At 32.7% G+C, this 14,690-nt stretch overlaps 1 protein-coding gene across 1 annotated transcript; it reads right to left on the reverse strand.

Annotated features, from left to right (window-relative positions):
- Positions 1-3,122: 3,122 nt before the first annotated feature.
- LOC143248157 (solute carrier family 35 member G1-like) lies at positions 3,123-10,753 on the reverse strand. Its single transcript, XM_076496588.1, has 2 exons — positions 10,725-10,753; positions 3,123-4,176 (listed from the first exon to the last, which is right to left on the reverse strand). Exons 1-2 carry the CDS (start codon positions 10,751-10,753, stop codon positions 3,123-3,125), a joined length of 1,083 nt encoding a protein of 360 aa, XP_076352703.1.
- Positions 10,754-14,690: the final 3,937 nt, after the last annotated feature.

A 14,690-nucleotide genomic window follows, 5' to 3' on the forward strand; every position in this document is an offset into this window, starting at 1 on the left:
ATCAAAGCATTTCTGAACATGCGTTTTTTCTTGTTTCAAGCAGCTGGTATGTATTTAATTTTTCAAACAAACCAGGACCAGTTTGATACATTTCTTCTGTGTTTTTAATGCATGAACTCTTAGAGTTCAAGAACTTCTGATCATTATAGTGCACGAACAAAAATTGAGCTTTAAAAACTATATTATCAAATAATGATTACAGAATATTTAAAAGAGATATTTCAAATTTCTCGGTGAAAAATACTACGTTCTCTATTAATTCGTTTTTTTGTTTGTTCGTTTTTGTTTCTCTATGAATTCACAAGTATAGCCGGGGAAGGAGGAGTGAGATTGGAAATTGCACCCATATATCCACATAGTATATGCAAAAGGTGTAAAAACGGCCTTAGTTACCTCAAAAATTCTCCAATTCCAGCAAAAGTCACAAAATTGTTCCAATAGGGAATGTCTCCAAAATCTCTAGTGTGGTTTCCTCAATTAATTCAAGTTTTGTTTCTACTTATGTCAATAAACTACATATAAAGTTTTGAGACTGGTACTCTATCACCGATTCTCAGCCTTATGCTATTTTATATCGTGTGAACTGAATATATTTAAAAGAAGATTTGATTTACCTCTGCACTGTTTCACATAACTCATCATATAGATGTATATCATTATGTTGGTTTCATGAAACATCTTTTAAAGGTCAAAATCTTGCAAAAATCCTAATTAAAACAAGCAAAAGTACGTTCATTTTCTTAAAATGCATTTTTGATTTAAATTATCTTAAACTATCATGTGCATATGAGCTTATTAAAGGTTTTCCCAAATGACAAACCTTTATTAGACAGTAAGTTGAAAAAATTATTTATATACAAACAAGCAAAGACGTTTTTTCGTTATTAATACAAACATTATAGTTTTAAAAGGATATCTACTTGAGAAAATAAAGTTTATCGTTTAAGTAAATATAAATAAATGCTTAAGATTGGGTTTCCACCTATACTTTTTTTTATAAATATTATTAGTATAATAAACCGCTTTCACATCACAAGATTATTATTACAATATAACTTCAAACAATGTTCTTAATCTTTCCGGAAGTGAAAAAAATTAACCTATCAAGATCAAGCAACTGTGAACAGGAGATTAGTAACTAACATTTTGTAGTTGAAAGGGTGGCGGGTTATTCATAAGTTAATGAACAAACTGAAGTTGAAGCGTTGGAGAGTTATAAGGTAATAATGAATAAACTGAACTTCAAATGGTGGAGAATTAAAATGTAATAATAAAGTTTAACTGTTGTAGAGTTATAAGTTACTAATAAAGAACAAACTGAAGTTGAAGCGTTCAAGAGTCATAAGGTAATAATGAACAAACTGAAGTTGAAATGTTGGATAATTATAAAGTAATAATGAACAAAATGAAGTTGAAGTGTTGGAGAGTTACAAGTTAATAATGAACAAACTGAAGTAGAAATGTTGGAGGGTTATAAGGTAATAATGAACAAACTGAAGTTGGAGGTGAACAAAGTGTTGGAGAGTTATAAGGTAATAATGAATAAACCGAACTTGAAATGGAGGAGAATTAAAATGTAATAATAAATTTTGATTGTTGGAAAGTTATAAGTTAATAATAATGAACAAACTGAAATTAGCGTTGGAGGGTTATAAGGTAATAATGAACAAACTGAAGTTGAAGCGTTGGAGAGTTATAAGGTAATAATGAATAAACCGAACTTGAACTGGAGGAGAATTAAAATGTAATAATAAAGTTTGATTGTTGGAGAGTTAAATGTTAATAATAATGAACAAACTGTAGTTGAAGCTTTGGAGAGTCATAAGGTAATAATGAAGAAACTGAACTTGAAATGTTGAAGAATTATAAAGTAATAATGAACAAACTGAAGTTGGAGTGCTGGAGAGTAATAAGGTAATAATGAATAAACTGAACTTGAAATGGAGGAGAATTAAAATGTAATAATAAAATTTAAGTGTTGGAGAGTTATAAGTTAATAATAATGAACAAATTGAAATTGAAGCGTTGGAGGGTTATAAGGTAATAATGAACAAGCTGAAGTTGAAGCGTTGGAGAGTTATAAGGTAATAATGAACAAACTGAAGTTGGAGTGTTGGAGAGTTATAAGGTAATAATGAATACACTGAAGTTAAAATGGAGGAGAATTAAAATGTAATAATAAAGTTTGATTGTTGGAGAGTTATAAGTTAATAATAATGAACAAACTGAAATTGAAGTGTTGGAGAGCGACAAGTTAATAATGAACACACTGAAGTTGAAGTAATGGTTTGGTTTATTCTGAATTTTGCGTAAAGTTACACGACTGCTATCTGAGCTCGCCATCCCTAATTTAGCAGTGTAAGGCTCATCACTATTCACCACCAACCCTTGGGCTACTCTTTCACCAACAAATAGTGGGATTGACCGTAACATTATAAAGCATTTATGGCTGAAAGGATGAGCGTATTTAGTGTGACGGAAATTCGAACCTCTGACTCTCAGATTACGAGTCAAGCACCCTAACCATCTGGCCGCGTAGGGCCTGTATAATATGAACCTGATGTTTTTCATGTTAGTAAAAATATAATGTATTAATGATATTGAAGATAAAACAGTAAACATTAAAACGGCTTACAGATATAATTTGTTTATAATGTTAAACTTTCAAATTTAAAAATATAGTTTTTACAAATCAAGGTAAATAATACTGACAAACGTTTTACTGACTCGCCAGTAAAAATTAAAGTTTAAAATATAAAATATATTTAAACAAACTCACAATACTAAAACTTCGTGAGGAATTAACATAAAAAAACAATAACAAATATTTCATTTCGAAATTATATAGCAGCAAACACTTTCGTTATCCCAGCCAAAGTTTTGATGGTTTTTCGATGATATCATATCACTGGTCAATTATTTCATAAGTATTTCTTCAAATTCGTAAAATAAATTATTATATACAATAAATATGTTAAAGTTATTTTTTGTTTCAAGTAAAGCATAAAAATAAGTGTTTTGCAACCAAAATCTTTCGCGTTTTTTGTTTAATTTTTCAAGCGATACAGATTTTATTTCGACATCAACAGAAAATAGTATTGATTTTATTCGGTGAAACGTTGTTACATTTTATGAGCCTTATATCTTCTTACGGCTGTTAAAACAGCGCATGCACTCACTAAAATAGCTCCGAGAACACTTGACCATGTAACTTTTTCACCAGTTATTGTAACCTGAAAAATAAATGCCAAAACTATATCAATTGTCCTAGCTATTGAAACTGGGCCTACGTTTTCCAGTTTAAGTGCAGTTGTTAATAAAAGTTGTCCTCCGATGCCACAACAAGCCACACCAACTAAGTAGATGCCATCATTTCCACAAACAGGAAGACTGAACCCGTCCAGATAAGAAAGGATTACTGTATCCAAGATAATGACGACTGTTGAGTAAACTATGATAATGACAGAAAAATGGGTCTTCTGCAGCTTTCTGTTTGCAACGAACCACAAACTGTCGAGAATGCAAGCGGTAAAAGCTATAAGCGATCCCACAATGTGACTGCTTGAAATGGTGGTTCCAGTCAGGAATGTCGGTTTTGCAATGAGTAGAACACCTCCTAATGTCAGTAGAATCAAAATCGTGTTGATAATATCACAAGCTTCCTTCAGGAATATTTTAGCAAAAACTGTGGCAAAAATAGGAGCGCTGAGGACAATTGTCGAAGCATCACCTAACGGTAAAAAACGGTAAGATAAGTATATGCAGTTTCCAGATATTGCTGATAATACTGCTCGCAACAATAAGTAAGACTGCTCGCCCTTCACTCCAAACACAGAATTTTTTGTATAGATTGCAATGGGAATGCAAACAACCAACTGTCCAGTACAACGTACTAAAAATATCTCTGTTGAATTTATTTGTGTCAACAGCTTCACCAGAACGGCACCGCTGGCGAAAAAGAAACCAGAACTCAAAGCACAGAGTATTCCTAAACCAGGAAACCTCCAAAGCCAAAATATAAACCTATTTCTAATTTTTTTAACATTTGCAAGTAGATAGAAAAAGCTCTTAGTTTGAATTGGCTTGTGTTTAGTAAGTTTCTGGTCGAAAGTCTGACTCAACTGATCATGTTCCCTCACAACCAATACTTCACTGGAATTAAACATCTGGGTAGATCTAAAAAAAAAAAAAAAAAACGAGTTCAGTAAACCCAAACAGAATTTCATGAACAGATAAGAAAATGCGTAAATTAATGATTTCAAATTTGGATAGAATTTATCTGTAGTCTCTACCTGACTAAATGCAAGAATTTAGGCTTTGTTAACTATTGGCATTGCTGTCAACCAGAAAGTTCAGCTGACCAGTAACAGAGTTAAATGCCATTTTATATTCCTTCCTAATATATAATATACTGCTAAACTTAAACGATAGAAAAACATGTTATAAGATGTAATATTTATCTTTGTGGTTATTTCAGTGCAAAGACACACTACTGTGTGGACTAGAACCCCGAATTTTTACTTTTTAAGCTCGTAAACTTACCACTGACAATACTACAATCAGCGGTTCGATTCCCTTTGCCGAACTCATGAGATAACCCGATGTTACTTTGCTATAACAAAACAAATTGATGAAATATATCTTTAACAACTTTTGCGTTGTTTCTATTGACAAAGCTTCATAAATTACATACAACGTTTCTTCTCTTTCAATTGGCAAAATATTTTTATGGGTTTTCGAAATTAGTGTGGTTTCTGGAAATATACATCAAAGTTCATAAACACGTATAAAAAATTTAAATTTATTTGAAAAGAGATTGATAAGAACGGGAATATCAGTCGTGAACTTACATTTATTTGTATTTTGTTTATTTATTGTAAAGCACAAAGCTACTCAATGTTCTGCCCACAGAGTGTATACAAATCCAATTCATAGCGTTATGGGTTCATTAACTTACTATTGAGCCATTGGCGGAGGTATATTTGTTGAGCTATATACAACATGTGCTTACTGCTATTGCTTCAGGAAAAGGTTTTAGCTCTAGTTTTTTCTTCACTTCTCATTAAACGTTGACGTAAGTAATATATATTTACTTGTGTCTTATATGTGTATAAGGTATCAAATTTGTAAACTACTAGAAAAAGTCTAAGACCTTTTTCGAATATTGCAGTAATTTATTATTTAGATTTGGTTTTTGAACTTCGTGCAAAGGTACACAAGGGCTATCTGCGCTAGCCGTCCCTAATTTAGCAGTGTAAGACCAGAGGAAAGGCAACTAGTCATGACCACCCACTGCCAACTCTTGAGCTACTCTTTTACCAACGAATAACGGGATTGACCACCACGTATAACGCTCCCATGGCTGAAAGGGCGAGCATGTTTGGTGTAACGAAGATTCGAACCTGCAACTCTTGGATTACAAGCTGAGTTCCTTAACCATCTGGCCATGACGAGCCTTTATAATTTAGAAATTATATTTGCTTGTATAGCATCTTTTATATAGTAATGTGAGTGCATATATACCTAGAAATTACAGGAAACGAGTAAAAAATAACTAATCTATATTTGTTATTATTATAACAAGTTATAAGTATTAATAATACCCATTAGATTGTTAGTTCTGGGGTTCCTTGTACAGGAAGTGAAATAATACTGACAGACAGTATTAAATTGTACTGCAAAGTCTTACCAACTAGAAAATATTCAACAAAAAATTATAATATCGTCTATTAATAAAACCAAACACTGTGATCTAACTTAAGTGATTTCAAGTTAATGGTTGGTTTCAACAGCATCTATCGTAAAATGAATATAAGTAAACATAACTAGTATTAGTGAATATCACTACATTGTTCAACAGAAAATGAATCTTAATTATTGCAAATATCAAACTGTTTTATTATGTTCACAACCAATGGATTCACTGGTATGAAAATTACGCATACATTAATTAATTGTTTAAAACTCTTAAATAAGAGTTTGAACCTAACCAACACTCATATGTTATCCTTAATCTTGAATATTGGCGGTGTTTAAAAACGTGTGTGTCACAAGGTTACTTTTCATAAAAATAATGACACATTTTAAGACTAGAATCAGTTGCACTTACTATTTAGTTGAATCTCTTTGAGTAGTACCAATAGAGTTTCTGTCTTTGTATTACCACCCTGGTCTTATTTCTAATCTATAATATTCATGGACTTTTTCTAAAGCATAGACGAGCGAAATCTTGATATTAAAATTCCTGGAGACATACGTCAGTGAAGAGACCGACAAATAAAGTTCTAAAGCGTAAAATTATACCTAACTGGGCCATTCTTATCCAGGAATAGAATTTGACATTTGTCGACCGAGAAGGTTGATAAAAATAACTCTCTTCCCAATTGGTTGCATTTCAATTAATAATAAAACGACAACAGGGGCTCACAAGTGTAAATCAGGTTTATTTAAACTCATCCAGATTAAGAAAACAAAATTGCTTTTAATAATTTAAAAAAAAATGTCTCGAACTCTCTGTTTTAAACATAAAACATTGTTAAAGTTTCTGAAAATAATGTTAAAAAATCAAATATTCTAATGTCAAGATTAAAAATATGTAATCACTAAGTGGTTTGGTTTGGTTTGAATTTCGCTCAAAGCTACCCGAGGGCTACCTGCGTCATCCGTTCATAATTTTGCAGTATAAGACTAGAGGGAAAGTTGCTAGTCAGCACCACCCACCGCCAACTCTTGGGCTACTCTTTTATCAACGAAAAGTGGGATTGACCGTATCATTATAACGCCCCCATGGCTGAAAGAGCGAATATGTTTGGTGTGATGGGGAGTCACTAAGTGAATGAATGGAATTTATCAATAACTAAGGAACAGATTTAGCTTGTTCTATTAATTAATTAAATGATAAGTTCTACATTTTTATGGCAATTAAATTTAATCAGTATAGCAACATTGTTTTTCGCCGATCAAACGTTCTACTAAATTAATGGCTTAGGAATTCGTAACCTAAATATAAATCGCTACACATCACCCAAAGATACTAAAATACAATATTAGCTAGAGTACAAGAATGCGAACGCCAATGAGTTCGGGTCTCAGAGATTTTATAGTACTCTGCATAGTTATTTAAAAATTAGATTTCTTTCCGTGCCATAACTGTGGTCGTATGTTTTGTGTACATTGCATTTATAACAAAAAGCAAGTATGAAAAAAAAGTATTTTACAAAGGAAAATCAAAGTCACCAGGGCACAAAAAATAGCCTCACTTGTAAGGTGTGGCCTGGTTTTTAAAGCTGACTACAGAAGTAGGACTTAATAGCACTGTCGATACACCGTCTATCGGCCTTATTCTCCGTTCGCAAAACCTCACATATAAAAAGAAAAATAATAAAAGAGTGAAATAAGAAAAACTAATAAAGAGCAAGATAGTGGTGCTTCTTGTATTATATCTTTGTTGTGCTGCTAATAATGTCATATTAATTTTCACTTTAACTTCTATAACGAAGCTTGAAACACCAACTTCAGGAAGTAATATTTCCTTACACCCCACTCCCAAGGACAGGACTTTTTCTTATTTATTTTTAATTTTATTCAGAGAACGATGACCAGCTCACAACTGTCTGCAGGCAGTATGGAGTGATCTATACATAGACATTGTGAGCTTTAACACCTTTAGTTTGCTTTTTATCCTCTTTTTGTTTTATTTTTATTTTTATTTTACCAAATAAGACATGAAAACAAAAACATATATATTTATACAATGTAAAAATAAATGAGAGGAACTTAAGTGAGAAAGTAGAAAAATGACACGTGAGATTTATATAAGAATTATTTATATTGGTTAGTTTGATTGAACACAAGGTACAAAATATACGTTCTGAAGTTGAGAAAGCCGTAGCACATTTTCAGCAGGATTACAGCAAGATCAATGAAGTACAAAATAACATTAGCGCAAATTTACAACATTTGGAATACGTATTTACAAATCTAAAAATCCAAAGATCAAACCAGCCACATCTTTTTTTTATACATTTATTCAAGAATTTCAACCAGAAACACTGTTATTTATAAAACATGGACAAGGAGTTTGCTCTACGTCCGTCATCACAACTGTTGTGTGAATGCAGGACAGTCCTGCAGTATATCGGATATATCATTACTTTATCATGCCAAAGAAAACAGACAAGTTCAACAACATGCCCAACTGAGAAACAAATAAACTGTAATGGAGAAGTATAACAGGAAGCTTATTAGGGTCGAAATAATGTCCAATGTGAATGGGTGGAGAACGAATTATTCATTTTATTGCTCGTTTAAGAATAGTAACTTTAATAATGTTCAGAAACCTTTAACTGAGAGTCCTAGCAGCTAGTAGGTATTAGTTGCTGTCCTTTAAAATACTTTTAGACTGATACATAGAAAGGAAGTTTATAAAGTTAAGTTTAGGAGCAAAGTAAAGAGAAATGAAAAGACCTTATGAGAACTTCTGAGTTTCGTTTGTTTTGAATTTCGCGCAAAGCTACACGAGGACTATCTGCGCTAGCCGTCCCTAATTTATCAGTGTAAGACTAGAGGGAAGGCAGTTAGTCATCACCACCCACCGTCAACTCTTGGGCTACTCTCTTACAAACAAATAGTGAAATTGATCGTAACATTATAACGCCCCCATGGTTGAAAGGGCGAGCATGTTTGGTGTGACGGGAATTCGAACCCACAACCTTCGGTCGTGTCCGACCCTGAGAAGCTGTGGGAAATAGAAAGATATACTCAATTATCTTATCCAGATACTCCATGTGAAAAGATATATTTGTTTGTTGCGACCAATTCATAAATAGCATGATGGATGATGATATGTGAACTGAGTATCTTCGTTGGAATATTCAAACTTATTACCTTAGTCTCGTTGAAGTTTTAAAAAGTATTTATCAAATTATTTACGCATCAAATAGTTCATATGCCCGTGAATGTTGATTGCAAGATTTTTAATAACTTTCGACCTCTATCAATTTCTCAATTAATCCAACCAATTTCTGTTGGGTTCACATACGTATTGTAAGCATAACACGTACGTTTCCATCTGTTTTATTTTGGGGTTTTTCTGTCAGTTCCCTTTCCCGAGTGTTGTATCAGGGAAGACAAAATTGATGTGACCCAACCGAAGTGAACGGAATGTAAACAACTTTGTAAGCTGACGGTTACGTTACTCACGCTTCTGCACTAAGAATCTAATTTCACTCTTTTAAATTAAGTTTTAAAAAGAGAAATAGGCGTCCATGTTCGGGGAAACTGGGGCAACACAATAATAAAAACGTTTGTGTCAATAACCTCTTACCAGAAGAATATTAAGTTTTTAACAACTTTATTTTTAACTTGTAACAATATAAATGTCAGTGAAAATTAGATTTTTCTATGAAAAAACGACCAGTGTTCCAGATATTTCAATGAATGCTGAATCCAAAATATATACTCCGTTACATTTCTTAAATAATAATATTATAATCATATTTAAATAACAGTAAAAGGTGCTCCGAATTTTCTTCACAACTAATAAAAAATAACAAAAAAAGTCAAACCTGTTTTAAATATATATATATCACCCTAAGTACTCATACAGGGTACAGGAAAACACATACATTAAAACGTGACGTTGATTAAGACATTAAAATTATTAAAGGACTGTTGTGCGTATTATTATTAGTATCCTAATAATATTATCTCCCCGTGGGACAGCGGTAAGTTTACGGACCTAAAATCCGGGTTAGATTACACATAGTGGAACCAGCTTTACTATAAAGTAAACACCCAACGTTAATAATATCAAACACTATCTATAAGCCCTTTTTTTTAAATGTTTCAAGCGAATTAAAAGAAAAGTCTCGTTTATCTTAATGGATATTCATTGCTCAACATTTATCTAGCATTTTCTAAAAGGAACTTGTTTTATGAAGTTTAATATTTTATAAATATTTATGTGCAATAGTGTAAAATTACAAATTCGGATCAAATTTTCACATTATATTTTCTATAGTGAAGAATAAAAAATTCTTACGTCTTTACTTTATAATTATTTACAATTTTCTCAATAGATAGATTCGGGTTACTTTGGGACAAGAGAAATAAAACAGAAAGGCTTGTACTTTTCGTGATAAATATTCTGAGTGTTTCATGAACCTTGTTACGAACAAATACTTATATTTTATTCTGATCATCCTAAGAACAAAAAACAATATGTTTCTCAATCTATGGTTCAACAAACTCGGGTGACTTATTCCGAACTGTTAATTCCTACTTTGTCTTGAGCCGCAATCTTTAATAAAAATAAAGTCCCTTCGTCTTTTTTGATGATATCGATCAAAACCAGTGATTCATTTTATTATATACGGTTGTAACGAAAGAAGTATTCACTGTACTGCTACTCTCAGTAACGCGCACACATATGTATCCTATGATTTAATTACTTTAATGACGAATCACTAATTAGGTTAGAATTAGGATTTTACAACACTATTGTGTGAAAAACAACAACATAAAGAGCAAACTCGAAACAACTTTACCAATGGTTTATAAAGATTATTAATATTTAGCATAGGGTGAATCAGCACAATAACAATTTGACACACGTGCACGTGCCTTTGTGAAGACCAAGCCATTCAGTGAAGTTTCAATGCTAAAATGTTTCCTCATACGAATTACTTTGTAAACAAGAGAGAAAAAATTGATATTTTTCTTACCTATGGGAACGATGTGCCTCTATATTCATTCTCAGACCCCTCCTCCAGAAAAGATCATTCCAGTATATGCATACTTGCTAAAAAAAATTCAGATGTTCTACTAATATTAGCATTTCTCCATACTTATTACAATTAAAAAATAACACCATTTAACACGTACGTAACATACGATATAGACTATGAATCAAGTTAATGTTCTAAATAATTTGGTTTTGTAATTGCCAATAACTTGACGAATACTGTCTCACTATACGATTTAGTGAAACTTACCAATCTGCCGTGCATAAACTCATATTAGTATTTCTTACATAATTACTGAATTGTATGGCATTGTTTCTCTGAAGTTTGCATGTTGAAAGTAATAATTCACAACAATTCTATATCTTAATTATGATATCATATCAATATAGCTTTGAACAAGGCTTTTCTAACTTACTTCGTACCTATAAGTACTTGATATCTCCATCACAATCGAAATATTTTTGTTTTATATAAATTTCGCTTCTGCATCAAAATATATTTCATATAAACGATTTTTAACTTATGTTTCTACAACTAAAGCAGTTTCTTAGAAAGAATATAAGCTTTTCATCTGTTCTCTCCTGCAATGTGGTCATATGGTCACTTCCAGCATCTCCAACTCATCTCATTGCTCTTTAACGTTTACAGAAATGTTCCGTTTGAAGAATCTTTCGTTTTCCTGACGATACTCCTATCAGTTTTATTTAACAAACAGTATTTTGCCTTTCTCTTTTCTAAATTTATTGTTCTTATTAAATAGAAAATACTTGATCAGAGCTGAAATCCATAAAGATTTAACCTATGCTATTTTCTTCACTTGTTGCTACTTTCCTTGGAAGATTTGGTTCGTTTCGAATTTTACGCAAAACTACACAAGGGTCTATATGCGTTAGCCATGTCTAATTTAGTAGTGAAAAACTAGAGAGAAAACATCTGGCCTTCACTACCCACAGCCAATTTTTGGGCTACTCTTTTGCCACCGAATAGTGGAATTGATCATAACTAAATAACAACCCCACGGCTGAAAGGACGAGCATGTTTGGTAAAAAGAGATTCTAACCCGCAACTCTTAGGTTGCAAATCAAGCGCCTTAACTATCTGGCAATACCGGGCCTCCTTGAAAGAGATAAAATACTTTTATTATATCACAGCCTCCTCTTTACTTGAAATGTATTTTATCTAACCTTTCTTTCTTTCTTTCTCACCAGAACAGTCTCCTATCAGCCATCACTGAACTTAACCTTCGTTACACATAGTCTATCAGTAAGTAAACATGAAAGAAATCGACTGTATCCATGTAAAGACAGCTGTGCCACGAAATTAACCCTATTTTCAAAAAGTTGCATAGTTAGACGAGAGGAACAATCGCTAGATCACTTGGAGTACCGTTTTTCACATTTCTAATCATTTTGGAAAACAATAGTTTCTGCACACCCCATGATCTCGAAACCAAAGAAATGAATACATTGTAATGTGGGGAAAAGTAAGAAAAACTGCCCACGTCAAACTATCACTTCTGATGTAAAACAGGTGTAAGTGTGCTTCAATAAATAGAAAGTTATCTTTACAACATGGACTTCTAGTAACAGAGTAGCTAGAGAGAAGTCATTCCACACTTCAGATAGTTCGTCATCATCTGAGGGCAACATTGACCATGTTATATTCTCCTACCTTTTGGAACAGGAGACTGTGAAGGATTCTGGAACATATGTAGAACTGTCTTCAAGCAATGACAAACTACATCTGTATTTCTGTTATTATATGTAGGGTTACTTAGGCAACTGGATGACCATAGTTGCTGGAATACGAAGAGACTGTCAATGTTGTTCGATACATTACAGTTTTCAAGCAAGGATTTCTTCCTTTCTATGTCCATCTCACATCAGGCTTTTTCTAGAATCATAAAATGATTACTTAAGAGTCTGGACATTAATAATACACTGGCCAGGTTAATCACCAGATATGTGTGGTCTATCTCGTGAGAACATCCCCAACAACTAGCTTCTATAAGGAACTTCTCACAAAACATATTCGCCAGGAATGGGGTACAGTTTTATACACCTATAATTTCAGATCTTGTAAATACAAGATATAGTTTTTAATATTGCAAAAGGCAGATCCACTTAATAATAACAGTAATACTATCTCGTGAAGAATCGAAATTGATTCCAAACCAACCATTCCCAACACAGGAAGTAATAGACTTTCTCAAAGTTTCCTTGAATATGGTATAAGACTGTTAGTCAAAACGTACGATTTTTTTTGTTTATTTTTATTAGGCACAAAGCTACACAATAGGCTATCTATGCTCTGCCCACCTGGAAGCAAAAGGTATGAAAAACTAGTCAGTAATTCGTCTATAGTTAACGAATAATAATTCCAATTAACAATTACTACACTTATATGATTGTATAGGTTACTCACTACCTATTAATTAAAACTTTGAAAACAGGTCGCCACAACCTTACCGTAAGTAAAAGTTTGAAGACATTTTGAATGGGTAATGAGAAAAACTATTATAAGTGTACAACGTTTCGACAAGATTATATACTTAATTAGACCTTCTATTTTATGTTTATTTATTTAATAAAATAATATCATTTTCTTGAATGGGTATTTATTTACATATTGATGGGTTATTTATATTTCTTTCATACACACGTCTTGATAACCGGTTGGTCTCCTGCATCTCTCTGGAGTGTCTGCAACCTGAATCGTTTTTTTTTCGTCGCGTAATTTTTTTTGTAAAACTCGTATTTCAAGGAAGGAGGGAGGAGACGATTTCTTACAGAACATCCTTACAACATAAGAAACTTTTAAACGACAAACGCCTAGTACCGACACGTAGTAGATTGAAAATTGTTTTCAGCAGATGTGCCTGTTTGTCTTAGGCACGGCATGGCCAGGTGGGTTAAAGCGTTCGACTTGTAATTGTGAGGGTCGCGGGTTCGAATCCCCGTTGCACCAAACATGCTCGCCATTTCAGCCGTGGGAGCGTTATAATATTACGTTCAATCCCATTATTCGTTTGTAAAATAGTCCAAGATTTGACGGTGGGTGGTGATAACTAGTTGCCTTCCCTCTAGTCTTACACTGCTAAATTAGGGACGGCTAGCGCAGATAGCCCTCGTGTAACTTTGTGCGAAATTCAAAAACAACAGCCTGTTTGTTTGTTTGTTTTGTTTTTCTGATTTTGAGTGCTGGTTCTCCTTCATTCCTTACCATTAATTTTTTGTTCAAACAAGAAATAACAGAGTGTATTTGAGATGCAAACAACAAATAACAGAGTGTATTTAAGATGCAAACAACAAATAACAGAGTGTATTTAAGATACAAACAACAAATAACAGAGTGTATTTAAGATGCAAACAACAAATAACAGAGTGTATTTAAGATGCTCAATGCGTCTTACTTCAGGTGGACGTTTGTGTTAATACATGATTTTCTTTCTCTACAATAACACATACAAATAGAAAAATTAAATCAAAATACTTTGTATGCGTAAAAATACTAAAGTAAGATATAAAGCATGTAGCTAGAATAGAAGAAAATTTGCAGTGTATTTACGCTATATCTTCATGAATGTCCTCAGTATTTAATGTAAATGTAGTTTACGGTCTATGTTTCTACTCACACCATAAGCTAGCTTATAGATTTTTAAATTTTCAATAAAATGTATTGTTACCAGAAATAAAATATTGACATCTATCTAAGGTTAAGATGTGTAACGTAAGGAACTCAGACACTTACGATGAAAACTGTCAAACAAGCTGATGGTGTCAACAGTGTTCCAAGACAGTCACGTTTAACGGTTGTTTATTGGAGCAAATAAATCAAAGTTTGTGTCGAGCGGAGAGCGAGGTAAAACTTGGGCACTATAAAACTTTAAGTCTAACTTGTTGTTTTAAACTATCGTGATTAAACCATTGACTAACTTCAGATCAA

Source organism: Tachypleus tridentatus, chromosome 4 (assembly GCF_004210375.1).
Source record: "Tachypleus tridentatus isolate NWPU-2018 chromosome 4, ASM421037v1, whole genome shotgun sequence".
In the NCBI taxonomy this organism is placed as follows: domain Eukaryota; kingdom Metazoa; phylum Arthropoda; class Merostomata; order Xiphosura; family Limulidae; genus Tachypleus; species Tachypleus tridentatus.